We start from the raw sequence: 24592 nt of genomic DNA, 5'->3' as shown, positions 1-24592 counted from the left end.
TGAGATATCCTCTAACTACTCACCAATTTTCATGCAAATCGATGGAGGTTCAACGAAATCGGAGGTAATAACTCATATCCACATTCAGTGACTCCACTAACTCTTCTTTAAATATTAAGATATGTCAATTAGTGATTTTATGGTGGTATCCAAATGACCCTTTAAGTTTCGTGTATGAATGATGTATCTTGATCGTCTTTATTTTGTATCAGATTTTCAGCTTCTTTAATAATTTCTTCATTGCTTAATTTTGACAAATCTGTTAATAACACGAAAACGTTGATAAATAAGTCGATAAAATTCCAGACGTCTATTCAGGTCTCTTTATCAAAGAGTCGATTATAATATAGAATGTGTGGATTTTCATCTGATCACTAGCTGAAAAGTTTAGTTCATCATCGCCCCCCCCCCCCCCCGTCAAATTGAATTTTTCTTTTCCTCTTTCTTATTTCTTTATATGTTTTATTTGGGCACAATTTTTTGGCTTCTTTGCGGTAAAGTAATTTGAAAGTGCTTTATACTCTTTAATGACAGAACCCAGATCCATAAGTAATTTTTATATACAAATATTTTCTGTACAGTATTTTTGCCGCCCTCTCATATTGTGCCGCCCTAGGCAACTGCCTATATTGCCTAATGGATAAAGCAGCCCTGGTTATAATGTCCTTTGCCGTAAGTACTTGATTCACAATTTTTTCATAATTCAAATGCTGATAACCAAGGTCCTTAGTAGCACTAAGGTCCTTAGTAGCCCTCATTTTCAAACCACTATATTGCACCAATTTCATCACATCTATGTTAAACGCTATCCTTTCTCGAGATCAATGGATACCATAATTCACATAATACAATATGTGAATAATACCATAATGAATACCAATGAAAACCTGTGCTTGCTTTCTGCACATATAATGGCCTCTATATAACATATGAGACCATCAGAAGGGGAGTATGGATAAACAAGTTTGGATATGGATAAACAAGCCCTATTTAACAAGTAAAATAAAACAGAAAAGTGCATACATACATTTAATATTAAATCATTAATATTTACAAATTAATTGCGACGTGACAAACGAGACAAAAACAAGTATTTATTTCTATACTCGACGATTTCAGGATAAAAGGGATTATCTACCTGCCTAGTACGTGTGAAAACACATTAATATTCTATGACTTAGAGAATTCGGCAAATGACGTCACAAATTAATATTATATACGTTAGAATGGTAAATAATGCATACAATTAATCAACCTTGAATTTAATGAATCAACCTTGTTAAATAAGTCACATAAAATGCAATCGAAAACAAACTATGCGAATTATATTATAGAATTTAAAAGGGAAAATCCCAGTAGACTATAGTTTAAAAAAAAAACTTAATAAAGAAGTAAAAACTTCGTGTGTAAAATGGTACATGTTTTATTAAAAAAACTTTTAAAAAATCATCCAAATTGATCACAAAAATTTCAGAATATTTTCGAGTTTATCAGACCATCATCAGTAATCAGACCATTTGTAAAGTAAGTATTTCAGCTTTAAAATGAATAAAAAGGGGTAAAATTTTGACTGTTAACAAAGCAAATACATTGTTTGCTTAAAGCACATTCTTTGTTTAAATGTCAAAATTATACCCTTTTTGTTCATTTTAACGTGGAAATATGTACTTAATTCTAGGTTTCACTGGTGATGGACTAGGATAAGACCGAAAATGTTCTGGAATTTTTGTAATCCATTTGGATGGTTTTTTAAAAGTTTTTTGATAAAACGTATACCATTTCACTCACGAAGTTTTTACTTTGTAAGTTTTTTAATTATATTATAGTTAATCAAATACGAGTAATAATGAATGCAATTAAAAGTAAAATCACTAAAAATATACACACTTAATTAATAATGAATTCAATAAAATTATTAATAAAAGAAAGTCAATAATATTTAGCAATAAAGCTACAAATATACTGTAAAATGAAACATGCATAAAATGTTTTTAGCAGTTAAAAAGCTCCCAAACGAGTCTCAACATTAAATAGTTAAAAACAAAAGAAGCGAATTTACAACAAATGTATGTAACAATGTTATACAAGTGAACGGTACTTGATACACCATAGCCACAATGTGATTCTGTAACAAATAATGAATTTACTCAAACCTAGAATCCCACGTGAGGTATGAAATGATAATGGCGGTAGCGGCAGCTACCGCGTTGCAAAGGTACCACTGTCTTCTAAGCAGGCCAGGAACAAAGTGATGAGATGAAATTGTCGATAAGTCATATCATGGTGATTGCACACCGGATATCCAGGTAGGGGGAATAATAATTGTGATGCGCCTTTCTAATGTGATTCGTACTAAATCGCAATTAGATGGGGTTGTAAGTACGACATAGAAATAATTTCCATTATATATTTATTTCACTTTAAATAAGTAAACGTTGTGACGTTTTTTTTAAATATATTCTGATTACTTAATTGCAATTCTGAATTTGTGGTAATTGTTGTACCTTAAGGAATATAGGAAAATAGGACAAGAATGAAGACATTAATCAAGGTTAGTGAAACATTCAGTAAAGCTTAGAATAAAGTAGTAATAAATTAACTAAAATATTAGATCTGGTGTTTCTTTCTAGCGATCTACGCTATGCGTAAAATTTTGTTAAAGTAAAGAAACCGTGGATTTAATAACGCATATTGATGCATTGCCATTACGAAATTAATAAGATAATCTGGCGTGGTATTCATGCGAGCATTGCATTAAATTTTATCAAACCGTTTTATTCTACACGCCCAGTTGTTCAAAAACAACGACATATCGATTAGTAAAGAAGAAGCTAGCGAGATATCGCAGTAGGCAGAACGAAATATAAATTGTAGAATAATAGCCAACTTAGATTAAAAGAGCTTGTAGGTTGTTAATAGCTCGTCCACAAATTATATTTGTATTGATTGTCCGTTTGTTTTTAGATCGGAGATAATACACATGATTTATGTATGTTCAGTAACGTTTCTATATGGAGGTTCGATTAATATCTACGTTTTATACAAGGTGAAACAAAAAATTTTTTATAATGATTCACGTTACAGTTTCTTTAGTATTTTATTCGATATCTTTTATTTTTGATATGTTCTGAATACTAACCAGTGTCAAGTTCTAAATACTAATCATTGGACTTCGTAAGTCCTAGGTTTTCACCCAAAGTGACCGAAAGTAAAACCGGAAGTCGATATTTGAACTCTTCGTGTAACTTTGCGTCGATTGATATACGATTGTAATACTACTGTTGTGTAATTTTTGCTAAACTTCCGGTCATAACTTTTTAATCGGAAATGACATCAAACGTATACTTAAATATTCGACTCGACTTTTCAATATGATTCGATTGATATGCCACATGTACTATTTCTGCAACTATAATATGGCACTTCCGGTTAGATCTTTTTTACAACGATATGAAAACCAAAAGTGTGCATTTGATCTCATCTTGCTAAAACACGTCGAATAATATAACGCGTATACTATTTCGGTGGCTTTAAAACGGTACTTCGGTTGCAACTCTAACCGGAAGTCCGAGGTCAAATTTCTCATCTTTATTATCATCCTTGGGTTCTAAGCTTTCATTCGACATCTCATTTGTCATTATGTATATCTCTATTATTAACGGAGGAGTTATATTCGTGGATCGACAGACAATCATGAAACCGGAAGTATATATTTATTCTCGTCTTGCTAAGACGCGTCGAATAATATATCGCGTGTACTATTCCGGCGACTTTAAAACAGTACTTCCGGTTGCATTTCTAAAACCGGAAGTCCTAGGTCAAATTTTTCACCTTTAATACCATCCTTGGGTTATAAGCTTTCATTCGACACTTCAATTGTCATTCTACCTGTAGACCAGTGCAGATAGCTCTAAAATGGACCAAAAAAATAAAAAATTAATAGCAGGATGAGACCAATTCCAAATGAAAGTACACATATTAGATAACATGTGGAACATTTTTCACCAAATCTGGATGAGGGGAACATGGGTTGGGGGAGCGTTTTTAGGGGTAAAAACGGTTAATTACGATTTGCGGCAAAACGACACATCCTATCGAAAAAAGTTAAATTGCAAAGTTGTAGGCAATAAAAAGATCTACAACTTTTGTAAATAAACATTTTTCACATAACCTCAAAATCGGAAAATTCGATGCTTTTGATTTTATTTTTTTTCTCACTGAAAAAAAAAATTTTTTTTACCAAATATGGTGGAAACTTACCTCTTTCTGTCCCAAACACGCTGTAATTTTTCGGTATAAAAATATTTTTTAAATCTCTTGTTTTTTATGTTTAAGGGAAAATGTAAGCATTTTTTCAATTGAAAAATCTCCCGAAATTTTTTTAGCTTTTTTAAAGAAGTTGGAATTTTTTGTATTTATTGAAACCTCTATTTTCTGACGGTGTAAAAAAATATATACGTTACTGTGGAAAATTTTGTCACAAAAGGCAAAAATCGGAAATTTATTTTCAACCTCTCACCATTTTCAGATTCTCAGACGTAATATAAGTTGCATAGCGAGCAGGAACCAACGAACCTCTGTTAAAAATTTACTACACTAATGCCGTTGTATGTGATTTTTAATTTTGTGAATAAATTATAGTTAAAAAAAAATAAAAAACACGCTTTTAAAGCACTAAAATTTAAAAATAAAATATTACTAGCTTTAATTTTAAAAGTTATTTTTAAATTCTTAGTGCTTTAAAAGCGTGTTTTTTATTTTTTTTTAAACTATATATTTTTTTATAAAAGTCGGCCTACTTACCTATAAACTACATTTTTTTTAAACTTTTTTCTCATGAACCAAATTAAAAGTCGCAACAACTTTTTTAACGAAAAAGTTTATTTAATACAGAAGAAAGTAATTATTATAATTTTAATGGCAATTTTTCATCAATTAATTAAGTTTTTGCTTCTTTGATGGCATTTCTTCATCACATTCGGTAATGCTTACAGATTCTGCAGTTTCCTCTAAATCTTCTAGACCATCATGGTCTTCGTCTACATTTTCTTCATTTGGCGTTGGTTTCTCATCCATAATGTCATCATATTCATTTATATAAAAAAAAAACATGGTTTTTCGACATTGGAGCATTTATCAGAAGTACAATTTGAACATCAATTGGTACATTTCAAACCATGCTTTCGGCACCCACATTTTTGACTATTGCATCCAGCCTCACAGCTGCAGTAAATACTTTTTAGTAATATTTCTGGAATTAATTCTGCATTTGTGAATATGGGCACAAATAAATTTCCGATTTTTGCCTTTTGTGACAAAATCTTCCACAGTAACGTATATATTTTTTACACCATCAGAAAATTGAGGTTTCAATAAACAAAAAAAATGCCAACTTCTTTAAAAAAGCTAAAAAAATTTCGGGAGATTTTTCAATTGAAAAAATGCTTACATTTTCCCTTAAACATAAAAAACAAGAGTTTTAAAAAATACTTTTATACAAAAAAATTACAGCGTGTTTGGGACAAAGAGGTAAGCTTCCACCATATTTGGTAAAAAAATTTTTTTTTTCAGTGAGAAAAAAAATAAAATTAAAAACATCGAATTTTCCAATTTTCTCGGATATTTTGAGGTTATGTGAAAAATTCTTATTTACAAAAGTTGTAGATCTTCTTATAGCCTACAACTTTGCGATTTAACTTTTTTTGATAGGATGTGCCGTTTTGCCGCAAATCGTAATTAACCGTTTTCACCCCTAAAAGCGCTCCCCCAACCCATGTTCCCCTCATCCAGATTTGGTGAAAAATGTTCCACATGTTATCTAATATGTGTACTTTCATTTGGAATTGGTCTCATTCTGCTATTAATTTATTTTTGTTTTTTTGTTATTTGCACTGGTCTACTGGTATAATGACGGAGGAGTTGTGTTTACGAACGAACGGACGGACGGATAATTCAACGTTTTCACATTTTGTCAAAATTTAGAATAATAGCCAACTTAGATTAAAAGATCGAGTTTGTAGGTTGTTAATAGCTCGTCCACAAATTATATTTGTATTGATTGTCCGTTTGTTTCTAGATCGGAGATAATACACATAATTTATGTACATTCAGTAACGTTTCTATATGGAGGTTCAATTAATATCTACGTTTTATACAATGCGAAACAATTTTTTTAACTTTTGACATGAAGTAAAAACTCGTTTATGTAATTGGTATAAAAATAAATCAAGAACTAAAAATTCTAAAAAATGCAAATGGATTACATCAATCTTACAAAACGTTTTTGGACTTATCAGTCCCTCTTTAGTGAACTCAATGTCCTTACTATACAGGGTGTTTGGTAAAGAATGGGCCATATCTTAACCTTAGATTCCTGAGGTTAAAATAGGTCGATTTAAGCTAACTTACCTTAGTACAAAAGTTGATAATAACCTAAATACAGGGTGTCAAAGTTAAACTTTTATTTTATTTATTTTTGAATATTTCCTGAGAGGCATGGGACAACAACACGAAATTTTGTAAGTGGTGCTGGTATTGTACACCCTACTAAATTATGTTAAACAAACGGTACTGGCTACTACCAGAGGCGTACGACGGGGGAACGTGAATGGTTGACCCTTCCCAAATTCTACACCACTGGCGGAATTGATATTTTAATGCAATTTTTTGAATTTCCAATACTTTCTATGTAAAAACATACTGTTCATTCGTAACGATAAAGATTAGTTTTCGAGATATTTGAAACTAAAAACGAAGGAGCATAATACATTAATCAAAATAAGTGTGCGTTTTCATTTTTAACTTGCCTGGACAGGTGCCCTTAATGCTGATATGTACATTGGGGAATGTCTAGGTCTAGAGGAATAGACATGTGTTATCTTATATGCATTTTGTGATTTTGTAGGTAAAAAGTTTCTCCTAATGCAGGATAGAGTATTTGGTGGACAACTTGAAAAAGGTAGGGGACAAGGCAAAATTGTGGCGGGTTTGAAATTATGGCAGTTCTACAACAGAAAAGATAAGAGCTACTATTCGAGCTCAAGGAGGATATCCTCGTTTTTGGTATCCATATTTTATAATTTTGAATTGAAAAATATCTTGCTCCGGAATTAAAAAATATTTTTATTTGTTGTTACATTAGTCAATATTTTAGAATTTGTTGTTTTCTGGTTTGTTATTGAACACACAATAAATAGTTATTTATCAAACAGTTCGTGAAGTATGCTTTTTTCGAACGCACGCGATTTTTAGAGCACGAGCGACAACGGAGCAAGTGCTATAAATCGCGTAAGTTCGCAAAAAGTACTTCACGCACAGTTTCATACAATATTTTATCCACGATAAACAAATAAAAAACTGTAACTCTTCGTCACTAGAATTCATTTCTATTCTACAATTTTTAGAACTTTGACATTTAAAAATTCTAACTACTTTCAAACCACAAAACTGTCAAAACTTTTGTTGTAATTCATTGCTCATATTGTCATCACCATGAAAACGCGAAACTTAAGGATTGTCACCATGACAACGCGAAAGTTAATAACAGTGCGAAAAAGTAAATCCCATTTAAAATACATTGTTACTTCACGCACACTTTAAATCCTTCACGCACTGCTATCTATAATGACAGTTTTCACAAACTAAAAACTTATACATAATATGACATCTTCTTCTTCTTGTAGTGCCTATCCGTTTCGGATGTTGGCGACCATCATGGCAATCTGCACTTTGCACACTGCTGCTCTGAAAAGATTTGTAGTGGTTGTGTTGAACCACGTTCGTAGATTTTTCAGCCAGGAAATTCTTCGCCTTCCTGGTCCTCGCTTTCCCTCTACTTTTCCCTGCAAGACCAGTTGCAGCAGTCCATATCTCTCACTGTTCCTCATGATGTGACCGAGGTATTCGATTTTGGCTGTTTTTATTTTGATTAACAGCTCTTTTTCTTTTTTCATTCTCAGCAAAACACCCTCATTAGTAATGTGGTCGGTATAAGATATCTTCAGGATTCGACGATAAAGCCACATCTCAAAAGCCTCAATTTTCTTGCAGGTGGCGTCTGTGAGAGTCCACGACTCAACTCCGTACAACAGTATAGGAAATATATAACATCGTAGTAATCTGACTTTTATGGGTATCGATAATATGACATAGAGTAGATAAAATAATTTATTTGAAGTTTTTTTAATACTTTTTATTTTACTTAAAATGTCCGATTACTTTTGCGGGCCAGTGTATATGAACAAAACTGATTTTCATAGTGATGACACAAAAATAAATATTAGGTAATGTGTAAACAGACGTAGTTGGGTTAATCCATGCCAACAAAGAAAACTGGGATGTTGATTCCCGCGAGATTTGCATCAAAGTATTGCCGCAATAGGTCAACAGTAATGGTTGTAACAGAAACTGCATATCACAATAATAACTAGAAGAAAATCAGTGAATCTGTCATCATGATGGATAACAATTTGTTTGAACAAGTACATCGATAACAGATCTGAAGTAATGTCGGAAAGGGCCCAGAAAGAGAAACTTATCAGTGAGTCGACATGAGCAAATATTTACCATCATGAAAATATATCTAATACCAGACCACACAAAAGTAATCTTATTGTATATACATACACAGACAAAATATTTAGCTACTACTCAAAGACTTTTAAAATCATTTTTATTTAAAAAGACAGCTGTCTATATTAGGGCATAACGGAAATTAACATAATAAATTTATATTTTTAACAAATAAATTAAATCTTTAAAATGGGAAAACCCTGTAGTTGGCTGTATACCTTCAATAAGACAAAGTAGAATAAAGTAAAAACTTATCCACAAGGTAGTGGAAAATTACAAAACACAAAACATTTTTGGTCTAAACTGGCCATCATCAGTGTGAACATCCAGTGTACAAGTATTTGGAACTAGCCATTTCATTAGGTGTAAAAACCTCTAAATACGGAGTTGGTCGTTATCTCTCACCTGAGCACTACGTGCATCTTTCGAGCAAGGATGAAACACATCCACATGGTTATGGTTCTCAATAATTTTAATACATCGACTTAACGTCGCTTACGTTATAATGTTAAATACAACAACAATGTAATTTAGAGGTTTTTACACCTAATGAAGTGGCTAGCTCCAAATACTTGTACACCGGACCTTCACCCTGATGATGGTCAGTTTAGACCGAAAACGTTTTGTGTTTTGTAATTTCCACTGCCTTGTGGATAATTTTAAGAATTTTTAATAAATTCATATATACCTACATACAACAGAAGTGTTTTACTTCATTCTACGTTGAAATAAATTAAAACTGTGGCGTGTTTCTGTTTTGACGATTAATAATATTTTATTCTGTTTTTAATTATTATATCGCTACATTAACCAGTAGTAAAAACATGCTAAAAATAGGCGAAGTGACTAAAAGTAATAAAACCTTATAATATCGGACTATATCTAGGTACACGGATTCGCCACTCCTAATAGAAAAAATAAGTGTGCTAAAATAATGCGTTAATGCCATGCTTCCATCGAAAGTTAGCACAATTTGAAATTCATGCTTTACTTAAATAAGCCCTTGGGCTGATGCCATAAAACTGACGAAAATTCTCTAGTTATGAAACACGCCTCCGACAACGAAGAAATATTAAAAGACTACATAAAGATATGGATTGTCTTTTAACACATTGCGTGTCACGTCGCTCATATATGAGAGACTCAGATATTTTGCCAGGGTCCACGTCGCTCATTTTTGATGTACACTTACGACTAGTGTTGCCCAAATGCAAGACCGAGACGAGACTTAGACAGTCTTGGTCTTGCGCCAGTACACCTGGTCTTGGTCTTGGTATTGCGCTCCCGGTCTTGGTCTTGCAGCAAGAGTCTTGCAAGTCTCGCAGTTGCCCATTAGCCTATTGCATATCTCAGAACAACGTAACAGAGAGGTACATTTTAAACTTGAATATCACAGCCATAGTAAAGACTAGCCAAATTAATAAATATCTAAACAACTGACACCGGGTGGGCTTTGAACCCACGATCTAAGTGATCGCTGTCTATGTTCTAACTAACTCAAGTTAAAACTACCTCTTGAAACCCACAAAATTTCATTTGCGTATCTCAACCGATTTTAGAGCAATAAATAAATCGTCAGTTTGTGAGAAAAATGTCAACCCCTCCCTATTTGGTAAACAAAGCATTTATAAAGTAAACGTTTATGAAGTAAACTGTCATTAGTTTTTCGTGCAGAATTACCCATTAACGTTTGCCATACTTATTTAAAAACATTATGTATTGATGAAAAACATGGCTAGTTAAAAAAGTACCTTAACTTTTTTATTATCCAATATAAGTGAATGAATAAAAAAAAATAATGTTAAGAAAATATGAGGCTTTAGTTGGGCTTTAATTTCAGTATGCTATTATTGCATGCTAGAATAATAAGTTAGCGTAATGCTAGAATATTCCACAGAGTGAGAAAAAACACAGTTTGATTGGTACACCCGGTATTCACTGACAATAATTGACCTGTCTAGCAACAATATCTATTATTACTGCGATATTTCTAAAGAATAGAATAAGACCAAATATTAAAAAAATCACTTAAATTTAAATAACAACAGGTTTAGGAAATTTGAGACATTAAAAATGACCCGTTTTTAAGGTGGTGCCATGGACGTATAAATAAAGATGGGTGGTGTGGTAACTTCTTGGAGAAGTGTATCTATATCGTTAAAATAATATTTCGGTATTATGTCTACACGGTATCCGGCATTATCTCTATACTTTTGTCTGGTTATGATACTTATAAATAATAGCCGCGCTGTTTCGGTAAATTTTGTTTAGCGGAATGACCTCACAACACAGAACACAGGACACAGTTAGCAAAAACAATACATAATAATAGTCTTACTATAATAATGTATGTATACTGATAAAGATTTCTGGTGTTTAGATTCCTAGAAAACTAATAATGAAAAAAATTATTTATGTAAATTTATATAAGTGCTAAGGTGACATATTTTTAAAAAGTTTGGATATGATATTCGATATTACTGTAGGCGTCGCAACGCAGGAATGTTGTGTTATACGAATATGGTTAGAAGACGATTATTCTCAAAACCAGGACAATTATTAATTTCAGGGCAAAGAAGTCGGCTGTTGAAGAGTGCTGAGAAAGAATGTATGACTAAAAAAATTTAATTTTTACATTATAATAATGACCTCGTGAGTATATGTCAAATGTGTCGAGTATTCTTTTAATGGATATTTTGATTCGCTATGTATGTTTATGGTCTTGTTCGTAATGAGCAGTCCAATTTTCAAAATTTTTGTTACAATTTTTTTTGTTTCTCATAGAGTATCTAAGAATATAGCCGAACTTATATACTCCCTAAAATGACCCTTAGTTCTAACTGCAAGACGCAAGAGTCTCGCAGGCTTAGTCTTGTTCTTACTCAAGTCTTGGTCTTGCTAAAATTAGGCGGTCTTGGTCTTGGTCTTGCGAAAACGCAAGAACAAGACCAAGACTGCAAGACCAAGACCGATTTTGGGCAACACTACTTACGACTGACTTTCATTGCCGTGGATATCAGTGGCCCCCAAGAGTATTATCCCGATTAAGGCGTGGACGTGGCGCGCAATGTGTTAAACAATTCAAGAACGCAAATTTTAATATTTAGGCCACGTAATGCGAAATACTTTTCCAAAAATGCCGCGCCCATCGTAAACTCGATTATTATGTGGTTTGTAGCGATTACAAAAAGGCTTTTGATAGGGTACAGCATGGAGCGCTTTTGAACATAGAACCAAAAGCTTTGTTGGTACAGACCTACGTATCACAGAAAACTTATATAGGAAGCAAAAAGCTGTCGTATGAGTCGATGGGAGATCATCCCACGAATGTTAGATTCAAAGATGCATCAGACGGGGATGCATTCTATATTCTATCCCCGCTAGTATTGAATCTTTTCGGATATAATTTTTGCAAGATACAGACTTTGGAGTGAGAATCAATGGTGAACTGATCTAATCTTAGATAAACTGACGACACTGTTATTTTATGCGACAGTCTCCAGGGTCTTCAAGAGTTAATTCGACTTCAAGAATATTTAGTCGTCATCAGACCTACAGACCTATCAACAAAACATTGAGAGAGTTACTCACTTTATATATTTGGGATGCTGCTTTACAGACCAACTAGACCCAAGTAAAGAGATTAAATGAATCGATGTAAACAAAAATGTTCTTCGAAAAAAAAAGTCATTTGATATTGCGATGGATAATATTTATTATATTATATCATATGTATTGTATAATAGACCTGGATCCCGCGTACCAAAAAAAAGTTTATTAATAGCAAGCTGAAAATTTGTTAATAGCTTAACGGTGTCTCGTCGGACAAACTTTGATGTATGGGAACACTGGAACAGGGGAAGTTTTAATTGTGGAACAGGTTAAAAATTTGGAACTTCGAAAACGTTCCATGTATTTTGTCGGACAGAACTTCCAATTGATTTCTTACTTACAATTGAGGTCCTGAGACCTGGACTCCGGAGGCTGATCCGATCAATCGCCTAAAGGCGTTTGTGATACATAGAAGAATGATCCGAATACCCTGGACATCTATGCAGACTAACGAAGCTGTGATTTGCTCAACACAGTGTTTGTGACTTCTACTATTAAAATAAGAAAATTTTTATACCTTCAGCATGTTTTTGCATAAGACCGGTGCAATATACTTCATTTTATCATGAAAGATCAAATCGAGGGCCGCAGAGAAATTGGAAAGAAGCAGCATTGCTCAAGAACATTCGCGATTGGTCAGGAAGCGCCCAATAACTATTCCGACCAACCGAACCCCATGAACAACTCGCCAATGTAATAATTATTGCCACTGTTAGGCACCAAAAGAAGAAGAATGCATAACAACAGATATAAACTGTTAAATCTAATAATACTTACACGGAAAAATACCTGTCAGAAGGAATCTTAGAAGTATAAGAAGAACACTACACTACACATCTTTTCCGTTCTGTTGCTAATAATAGCCATAATGGTCGCTAATATTCGGTAACGAATCGTAACGCACAAAAGATCTAAAATAACGTGTCAGTGAGATGTTAAACAAATTTTTCTCAAAGGAAAGAAAAATGTTATGTCACGTCAATTAATGTTGATCTTTCTAAAATTCACTAAAAGATAAAAGGAATATGTCAAATTTATATCGAAAATACCATGTAATACAAGAAAGCTCGAAATGCCTAATAGACAAGGCGAAAACGGCGGGTTCGTTGGAAAAAATATTCCCATGAGATTTTTTTGCATAATCACTATCGTCAGACATCCCAGAATAAGGTTCAAGAAGTCGCCCACGTGAAAAGTGGTCCAAATTTTTTTTTGACTATTTTTTTTAATCAAATTGCAAAAATCAATATTTTTGGCCCGGATAATTTTGTTTTTAGGTTTTTTGGACCATTTTGGCAAAAAAGGTCTCTTATAATTTTTCTCTACAGTTGATCTTTTTTGAGTTATAAGCAATTTAAAATTTGGAAAACACGAAAATTGCCATTTTTAAGACTCAATAACTCGGTTAAAAATTATTATTATGAAAGTCAGAAAGTGACTAAAACAAAGTTTAAAGCCCTCACTACATGATCCTGAAGAAATCTGTGTCATTAATTTATTACTAAGCTGTTATTTTTAATTAATAACAATGAGCGGTTAGATCGTATTGACGCGGCTGTAAATGTGAGTGCGAGTAAGATGCACAATTGGACTGCCGGAATGGCATCTCTCTCGCACTCAGCATTTAAGCCGATGCCGCACTGCAGGATGCTAGATGGTGGCTTGGAGGGTGGATTTTAAAGGTGGATGGTGGAGGGTCGCTGCATCCTGGACGCAGTGAAAGAGTGAAATGAAGTCAGAAGTCAGTATCCAACTGACTGCTGAGGAATCGTTTGTTTCATTTGTTACGTTACATTTGGTTTGTTTTTTTAGCATATCGTCATATTAGAGGTAAAACTCACTCACTAAACGTTTCAGAAAGTGGAGAAAAATCGACTTAAAGGCAAAAATTGTTTTTTAAATTCACCTGACTTGAATATTGGATTTTTTTAATGCAACTGCAAAGTGGTCACATAGTGGTCACATAGTGGTCTGCTGGGTCCCAAATTGCCCTTCTTTTATACACAGTACTTATTACGCTTTCATCCATAGCGAGGCTACCCGGATGGATTATCAAACACGACTGATATGGGTGGATAGACGCCTGGCGGACCACCGGGTGGGTAGATGGTAGTGGTAGACCACTGCGGCTACCGTCGTTGTATTATTCGTGGTATAACTAGCTGGATGGTCGCCAGGCGGGTATCTACCATCCACCATCCTAGCAAACTTCCTGCACTGCGGCATCGGCCCTACGGCCGCCTAACACGTGCATGGCGCTCATTATTATTACTTAAAAATAACAGCTTAGTAATAAAATAATGACAAAAATTTCTTCAGGACCCTGTAGGGAGGGCTTTAAGCTTTGATTTAGTCACTTTTTGACTTTCAGGATAATAACTTTTAACCTAGTTGTTTAGTTGTTAAGCATTAAAAATCGCCATTTTTCGTTTTTTTCAATTTTAAATTGCTTATAACTCGAAAACGATCAATTTTAGAGAAAAATTATAAGAGACCTTTTTTATCCAGAATGGTCCAAAAAACCTAAAAAAAAATTTCCCCGGCCAAAAATATTGATTTTTACAATTTGATTAAAAAAATTGTTAAAAAAAATTTGGACGACTTTTCACGTGGGCGACTTCTTAAACCTTATTCTGGGATGTCTCACGAATGTGAATATGGAAAAAAATCTCATGGGAATATTTTTTCCAACGAACCCGCCGTTTTCGCCTTGTCTATAAGTATTAAAGTTACTACAACGAAACTCTAATAAGGACAGTTATTACGTTTTAAACTAAAAACTAACAAAACCCGCCCAAAAAATCATTGAGTACACAAGAATTTGAACTGTACTTATATTTAACTTTCCAAGTATATGTAAAGATACAAAGAAGAGATAGCAGGGACGAGATATTAAAACCCCAAGCCCCTAAGTACCTGTCTATAAATCTAATTTAAATCGGAGAAAAACTCCTCGAGAGTCCCTCGGCGAGTGTAGCATACTCGTATTTCACATTAGTTTGCTCAGACTTGTAGTATCCGGCTTTTATACTTGTATGGTACTTAATGGATTATGTCCTGTCCACTTGAAAGGCTTTTCGGGGCTCGTACACAAAATATTGATTCTACTTTTTTCGGCCTCTTTCGTCTTTTGTTCTACACCGACTTGTTTTGTTTGTTTTTAAATAGAGAGCTGTATTTTTGAACTGCCCGATGTTTAAGCGGTATTATATTCGATATACCTACTAAACATTTTTGATATTTTACACTCTACAAATACTGTGTTTTACCACAGGTGCTAGGAATCTTATTTATTATCCCGTAGCGAATTTTTAATGATAATAAGGAGTTACATAAGCATTGAAGAAGAAAAAGACAACGTTTTCAAATAATTTAATTTTAAAAACCAAAAATCTACTTTATTTAAAATTTACACACAGAAAAGTTTAGCATTTGAATAAGTTGTAAATAAATTTTCAACATTAATATCACAAGAGAGTGAGAATAAATTGAAAATAATGCGATAATTTTTCGAAAACTTGTTCTGCAATCTCAAATGGGGGTTTCCATTTGGGATTTTAAGGTTACCCCCACCTCCAGGGGTGGGGTGGGGGTCGTGTTTAGTGTCATTCGATAGATTTTAAAAAAATAATGAACACGTATTTTTCAGTTTTTCGATTCAATCTTCATTTCGCAAATTATTCGATCGTCCCGCGAATTATTCGATCGTCCCAGGCGACGAGTTCCACCCTGGGCACCAGGTACCTCAGAGACCATCGCCGTCATAAAATTAGTTCAGTGACCTCCAAAACCCTTATTCAATATTTCCTTCAATATTTCCTGAGTTCTAAATTTTTCATTTTCCATCTCTTCGAGATGCATTTTGAAAACGCATTTTCTCATGCACAAAATTTTTTGCCGGAGATCAATTTAGTTCACAAAATTGCCTGACACTCTCACGAATCGAATGCAAAAATTTGCGTAACGATTCATCTTACTGCACAAAATTCCTTGGTTTAATGCTTCGTTGAGCAACAAACCCTTATTATTAAAATTTGTCAAAGGCTGCTGATACGTTACAAAAGAGAAGAGATAGTACTTGTAAGTAAGAATGGGATCTATGGGACTATGGAATCATAGCTACAAAATAAATGCTTGCAATGAAAATGCCAGTCTTTTAACGGTGTTACGAAAATTTTCTGCAACTTATGTTTAAGTATCAATATACCTACGCATAATAAATCTTAGATGTTACGTTTTTAGTGTCGTCCTCTACGGACAGAAGGTGTCATAAAACGGTTTATTAGAGGCATTTGAAATTTGGTTCTACCGACGCAAAGTAAAGATCTCATATACTATACACTAACATAACTATTATTCTCCAGAGGCTCCAGAAGCAGAGGAAGGAAAGACAGACATTATTAACACCATAAAAAATTCTACGAGGCAAGGTTGTGGGCAAGAGCGAAATGGACTGGTCTAATGTCAACTGATCTATTTCAACCTACTGTGCTACGTGCTACATCCAAGAAAATATGCATCTTTAGAAGAAGAGACAAAGAAGTCATCATAAAAGAAATAGCTTGGAGGAAGAATAAGTTTTTGAACCATGCTACCATGCAATATAGAGTGGCCAAGTTAATGACTTATTGAAGGTTTGTAAAATAACTTTCGAATAATACATTTTACAGTTTCGAAGTTGGTTGACTACATCGCAAATATTCTATGAAGATACTAGATGTTTTTAAATAACAAAATTATGTAGGTGGATTTTTTGTGTCTTTTCCATTTTAAGCAATATTTATTAGTGATTTAATTGGAGAAATTTCTTGTCTTAAGATTGGCTAGGAATAAATACAATTATGGCAATGTCTAGCTGACAATATGATAAAAACTTTTAATATTATTTGAAATAATTATAGCAATTTAATTGAATTTACGTGAGTTGAAAATCAATGAATACTTTAATACGTTCGTGTATTAAAAAAACTACTAGTTGTGGAAACTACTAACATTGTTAATTATTAACTCGCATATCTAGTACCAAAGATAAACATAATCTCTAGGCATGCGGTAATTACCTAATTAAATATTGCAGCAAAACAAACCAATTAATCCAATTACATGAAAACTATTTAGAGTAACTGAATAATTATTAATCCAAGTACTTATAAAACAAATTACCCTAAGATATTCAAATGAGAATTGTACAACTGAATGAACAAAAGAACAAAATTAGACATAATTTATATTTTTGCACATAAATAGCTAGGCGCACTCATCGAGTGCAAAGCTTTTTTATTTTAAAGTTCAAACTAAATATCTTAATGTCTACATGTACCTTGTCCTTTCAGAATGTTGGTTACCATCATAGCATTCACATCTATCTTAATTTTATTCACCGACATCCTAAATAGCATGCTTGTATCTATACCATACCAATCTCGCAATACCAAGTTCTTCAACCATGAAGTCTTTCTTCGTTCTGGACTGCGTTTGACTGCTATTTTCTCTTGCATAATATTTTGTAGCAACCTATATTTGGAACCTTTCATTACATGCCCGAAATGCTTCAGCTTTCTCCTCTTGATACATTTTGTAATCTCAGTAATCTCACTGAGACGTTCTAGTATTGTGGAGTTTCGAATCATCTCCACCCAAGAAACTTTTAAAATCCTTCTATAGCACCACATTTCAAAATCCCCAAGACGATTTAGATCGATTTTGTTCACAATCCAGGACTCGACACCATAAAGCCTAATGTAAAGCCGAGAACACGCAGCAGCGTAGTAGGCGGATCCCTAATGCCAATTTTAGTCCTCTGTTATATAATATCTTGGACATCCTTCTAAAAACGGCTCTGGTGTGCTTAATTCTTAAGTCTACATCTCAGCTATTGTTTAAGGGATATAATTAATAATTATTCTTAATTACGATATAATTAAGTCTTGGTTAAACGCAGGTTTCCTAAACTCTTGTTTCGTATACGTATATTAGTTATATACAGGGTGTAACAAAAATACAGGTCATAAATTAAATCACATATTCTGGGACCAAAAATAGTTCGAATGAACCTAACTTACCTTAGTACAAATATGCACATAAACAAAAATTACAGCCCTTTGAAGTTACAAAATGAAAATCGATTTTTTCGAATATATCGAAAACTATTATAGATTTTTTATTGAAAAGGGACATGTGGCATTCTTCTGGCAGGAACATATTAAAGGAAAATTATACTGAAATTTGTGCACCCCATAAAAATTTTATGGGGGTTTTGTTCCCTTAAACCCTCCCAAACTTTTGTGTACGTCTCAATTAAATTATTATTGTGGTACCATTAGTTAAATTCGATATTCTTAAAGCTTTTTTGCCGCTTAGTATTTTTTCGATAAGGCAGTTGTTATCGAGTTGAGGCTTATTTTTTAATATGTTTACATAAAAATTTTATGGGGGTTTTGTTCTTTTAAACCCCCCAAATATTTGTGTACGTTCCAATTAAAATATTACTGCGGTGCCATTAGTTAAACACAGTGTTTTCAAAACTTTTTTGTCTCTTTGGATTTTTTCGAGAAGGCACCTTTTATCGAGGTGTGGCTTCTTTTTTTAATATGGTGCAAAATATACCTAAAAATGTAAATCATACATAAATGTTCATATTATTACCAAGTCTCCATAATCGTACTTAACCATATACAAATATGTGGTGGATTTGACAAATATTCAAAATATCTTGATAAAAACTGATTTTTCGAAAAAGTACTAAGAGCCAGTTTTAAAAACATTGTGTTTAACTGATGGTACTACAATAATAATTTAATTGGAACGTACACAAAAGTTTGGGGGGGTTTAAAGGAACAAAACCCCATAAAATTTTTATGGGATGTCCAAATTTCAGTTTAATTTTTTCTTAAGATGCTACTGCCATAAGAATACCCCATGTCCATTTTCAATAAAAAATATCTAATAGTTTTCGATATATTGGAAAAAAATCGATTTTTATTTTGTAACTTCAAAGGGTTGTAACTTTTTTTATATGCACATTTGTACTAAGGTAAGTTAGGTTCAATCGAACTATTTTTGGTCCCAGAATATGCGATTAAATTTATGACCTGTATTTTTGTTACACCATGTATAACACACCTTTAAGTCAATCAATAACACATTTTAAGCCAGTTACACATATATGAGTTGAACTGTTTGCGAACTGCTCGTATACAGTTCGTTGAAAATATATTTACAGCGAACTGATCGCAAACTAATCAGGATCCATGGAAAGCGATGAACCTATTACGAACCAACTTGTGCGAAGTTGAATGTAAATGATTCATTTAATTTGTAATTGTAATATTTCTTTATCAACTAAAAAATCAAAATTGATTACATTGTGTTTCTCACGTTTCTTCTGTCTAGGAGCACGTCATTCACACAATCTCGATTCGACGAGACAATATCGCTGCGTACGCCGCGCCGGCGCCTTCCAAATTGAACTGCAAATATCTTTTGTGTTCGTCCCAAAAACCGACAGGCCGTGGTTCGTGAGTAAGCGGTTCGTCCTGCCGTACAAATTATACGTATAAGGCGTTCGCACACAGTTCGGCTCGCATATGTGTACCAGGCTTTAAGTTACAACCTAATTTAAGAATATTAAAAGTTAAATGAACTTACCAAAGGTGAATAAAACGCAGAACTTTCCACGCCTATACTAGGATAAGGGTTTTGGTCGGTAGAAGGATACGGCGTCCCATACACGCCTACACTAGCATTTCTATACTGTAGCGCCGCTAACCTAGCAGAATCATACTGGCAGGAGCATACGCTCTGACCTGTCACTGGATCTGTTACTAGAGGTCGCCCCGATTCGCAGCATTGTGTTGGACCTGTAGAAGAGGTTCCACCTGGTGACAATGCACCTGGAATACCAGCTGATCCTCCGGGGCTAAGTGATCCACCGCCTGAGACTGGGGAAGAACCTGAGTTGGTTGTCGGCTGACCAGAAACTAACAGCTGAAAACAATATTTAATATGTAGATATTTTAAGTAACAGTCAAAAGAGGCAATTGTAATCAAAATAGAAAACAAATTAATTCAGATTATTTTATCGTAAAAACTTTATAATGAAGTAAAAATATATATTCTTCGTTTCAAACGTTAGAATTAGTATGATTGTATGTTGCAAGTAGAGTTGCACTAGTTTGACTTGAATGTTTGAACTTGACTTGAGTTTGACTTAATTTCAAGTCAAACTCAAGTCAATCCTTCTGACAAATAATTCAAGTCAAGTCAAACTGGTCAATCGTATAGGTTTGAAAATTCAAACTGTTTGTCAAACTAGTTTGAAAGAGTTTGAAAAAAATTATTTAGTAGATATACTTTTTTGTCGGGATAGATATGTTAGTTGCCAATTAAGATAAGAAAATTAATAATACAATGAGTGCCATATAAAAATAACTTGATACAAGAAGCGATTATAGTCATAATGGGGTCGTAAATTTCTTGCAAATTATTCCTGTACGCTTAGAATTGCTTGCGAATAAGTGTCATTTTATCGATATCACTTTTTTATATTTTTATTTGAGTATTACTAGCAGAGAACAACGACCACAGAGAAGCGACACGAACATACTAAAACGTGTAACTTTTTTATAGACGCATGAGCTAATCTGGTTGGTTTAGTGTCACCAACTCATGCTAAGTTTGTCCCTCTGGTTGTTTTACGGTAGTCCGTAGGCGTGTATGGTAAATAAAAAAAACGACCAAAATCCTTTATAAAAGGTATATTTGTTAAAATCCCTAAAAAGGACTACATCACAGAACTAGTTTTCGATCGGATCACTGATCATCACCAGTGCTTACGTGATCTAACATGCTAACCACCAAAATACAAAAATATATGAGCTAAAACCCTTTAAAATTGATCCGTCATGGAAACATAGATATGAATGTGTGAAATTAAACATGGATGTATTTACAAATTTATGTACACATGTTTCCATGAAGGATCAATTTTAAGGGGTTTTTACCCAAATATTTTTGTATTTTGGTGGTTAGCATGTTAGATCACGTAAGCGCTGATGACAAGGGCGGATCCAGGACCGATTTTCAGGAGGGACCATGAACTTTTTTTGAAGAGGGGTACCGATGGGACTGGGGATAATTTTTAAAAATTTGGGTTACAATGGTGAGTTTTAAGGCACTTTTCACACACTTTTGAGTGACATAAAGACATTCAAAATTTATCAGTTACTAAAATCAATAAATATTCCTACACATTTTTTTTCCAGGCCAGTTCTTTCAACAAGTTTAATGCTACTTTTCCCAATTCTTCTCCTGCCAAGCCTTATTCTCCCGCTCTTTCTGATTTTCACTAATTATTTTTATGTTCTCATAAGCGTCAATGATCTTGACAAAGTCTTCACGAATGTTGTTATTGTGTATGTATCTCAGATTTAGAGAAAGCCGTTTCACGTGGGATACGTCGGTCATTTCGTCAAATATGACAGAGTAATAATTTGCACTGTGAACCTGATTCATTATTTGTTCAATTATTTCTTTGCCACATGTTATCAATTGATTTTGGCTGGTGCTGCTAATATATGTTGCTCTGGAGGATGCTGTGAATAGGTGTTGTTTAAGAGTATTATTTCCTGAGGCGATTTTAAACCTTAATAATTCCCTTCATTGTTAGATCCAGCATCTAGGTCCAGAAGCAGAAGGCTATCATCACGATGGCTTCTTAGAGGAATATTTGTCGACTTAAGAACACTATAGACTCTACTATTAGTCGTAGTCTTTCTCGATTTTCTTGTACCTATTTAGACCTCTGTAGAGTATATCTGGTTAATGACTGACTTTTGCGGGTTGCGATGCGATAACTTTGTCGAAAATCCAGCCCAACCTGAAAGCACTCCTTGTGGTATGTTCTTTTTCATGGGTTTGTATGGCTCCGTCTTTGACCATAAGTTTGACGAAAAATGTTAAAGGTTACGTGACAAGACTCTGGGCTATCATCCCTTTATTGTGACCATATTTTTCGTTAGAAAAATAGAACGCAATGCTTGATAAACAACACTTTTGACTGTGCGACAGTACCAACCAACACATTTGTTCTAAGTGCTGGTGACCCAAATAATGCTTCATTTCTTTTCTATTCTTTGTGTGTACAGAATATGGAAATTGATACGATTTTGATGGCTGCCAAGGTCGTTCTAATTGGCACTTTGTAAAATTATTAACATTTTGATTTGCAAAACATCCTATGTCCTTCTTGAAGCTTTCGTTACTGCTTTTGTTCAATTAGAGTCCAGACAACACATTTATCTCCTGTTTTGTACATATACTGTGTTTGAAAGTAAAAACATTTGAACTGCAAATATTTACATTTAATTATTTTTTAAATTCTCTGTTTTAAAATTATTTATTTTTAAAATATACCTTTTATAAAGGACTTCGTCGTTTTTTGTAATATGTAGTATACAGCCAACTACAGGAAAACTTTTTCCCCTTGGATATGGTAAATACTCAACTTAAAAGTTTATTTAAGCATTTATATTTTTATACAGGGTGTTTGGTAAAGAATGGGCCATAGCTTAGCCTCAGGTTCCTGAGGTTAAAATAGGCCGATTTAAGCTAACTTACCTTAGTACAAAGTTTATAATAACCGAGATACAGGGTGTCAAAGTTAAACTTTTTTTTATTTATTATTGAATATTTCCGGACAGGCATGAGATATCAACACGAAATTTGGTATTTGAGGGTTTTTGGGACGAGAAAACTAAATTCTCTACCAAAAATTATGTGTTACCCAGAGGGCGCCACATACGCCTTTCAGCACTCATTTAATACGTTCAATTTTTTTTATTCGCCACTCCGTATAATTTTGACATTAAAATTTTTTTTCCCCTATTAGTTTACTTAGAAAAGGTATAATTCTTTCATCTCCTTAAACTCAACCGTTTTCGAGATAAACGCATTTTAAATCTGCGGTGCAACATAATTTTTAGCATAATATCATTATAGTTACACCAGAAAAGTAACTTAAAACCATAAAATTATCCAAAAATGTATCGCAAATTTCTTCAAATGGAATTTGCGATGCAATGACACAATGCCATAAATTTGAGAATTGGCACAATTATTATGGTTTTAAGTTATTTTTCGGGTGTAACTACAATGATATTATGCTAAAAATGATGGTGTATCGCAGATTTAAAATACGTTTATCTCGAAAACAGTTGAGTTTAGGGAGATAAAAGAAGTATACATTTTTTAAGTAAAACTAATAGGAGAATAAAAATTTTAATGTCAAAATTATACAGAGTGAGGGATAAAAAAAATTGAACGTGTTAAAATAGTACTGAAAGGCGTATGTGGCGCCCTCTTGGCAACACATAATTTTCGGTAGGGAATGTAGTTTTCTCGTCTCAAAAAACCCCCACATACCAAATTTCGTGTTGATATATCATGCCTGTCCGGAAATATTCAATAATAAATATAAAGAAAGTTTAACTTTGACACCCTGTATCTCGGTTATTATAAACTTTGTACTAAGGTAAGTTAGCTTAAATCGGCCTATTTTAACCTCAGGAACCTGAGGTTAAGCTATGGCCCATTCTTTAATAAACACCCTGTATAATTATATAGTAGCATTATATTATGGATGATTATGGTTAAAATTTCTGGTTACTAGTGTGTGTTTCATCTGCATGTTCATCTGCGACAGGAAGAGGAATAAGTTTATTTAGATTTCCTAAGAATAATAACAGGTAAAATTCTTTTTGCTTTGTAATTGTTACATATTACCTATTAGGTATATAATAGTCTTAATTTGACTTGATTTCTTGATTATTGACTTGATTAATATTATTGATAATAAATCATGACGAAAGTGATTCATTTCCTTGTATACATTATTACCCCTACATAATGCATAAAAAACTAAACTTCGCTCTACCAACCAAGGGATATTTCATTCAAAATAAAAATATTAAATTTGGTGTTGTGTTAGTGCATTTATTTCATTTGGCAAGTCTCGGAAGGGCCAAAGGCAGGTCAAAAAATCAACAGATGTTCTCATCCGGATGTCATCGCACTCAAAGATATCCTATTTTTACGAGATAAAAATATGTAGGTACATAAAGAGTTCTATACACGAGAATTTCTGATAAAGGACACAAACAAAATACAATATGGTTGCAATATTTCTTGGTATTTCATGGAGTCGGTGCAATATTTTATATTTAATGAAAGTCAACATAAATGCTTAATTTTATTTCTGGTTACTAGATTAACAAAGAATTCGTTGGAATTTTTTTATCATACCAATTGTAATTTAATCTACTTTAACGAAAATTTATGAAGGAACAACAAAATATTATATTTTTGATAGAGTAGGGTTAATGAATTTTTTGCGACTTTGCAATGTCGTTTT

General features: G+C 33.4%; 1 protein-coding gene across 3 annotated transcripts in view; it reads right to left on the bottom strand.

Moving 5' to 3' along the window:
- Positions 1–24592, bottom strand: part of LOC114328337 (homeobox protein caupolican) — a 527416-nt gene that overhangs the window by 182073 nt on the left and 320751 nt on the right. For all 3 annotated transcript variants that reach the window (XR_003652160.2, XM_028277163.2, XM_028277164.2), the window contains one exon: positions 19831–20169. Coding sequence is in view for 2 of the 3 variants with exons in the window: in XM_028277163.2 (XP_028132964.1) it covers positions 19831–20169 (339 nt within the window). In the remaining variant the exon portion in view is untranslated. The remainder of the gene's footprint in view (positions 1–19830; positions 20170–24592) is intronic.

The sequence above is a fragment of the Diabrotica virgifera genome, chromosome 7 (genome assembly GCF_917563875.1).
Source record: "Diabrotica virgifera virgifera chromosome 7, PGI_DIABVI_V3a".
Classification (NCBI taxonomy): domain Eukaryota; kingdom Metazoa; phylum Arthropoda; class Insecta; order Coleoptera; family Chrysomelidae; genus Diabrotica; species Diabrotica virgifera.
The sequence above is the reverse complement of the archived record's forward strand: the minus strand, read 5'-3'. Positions and strand labels throughout refer to the sequence as shown.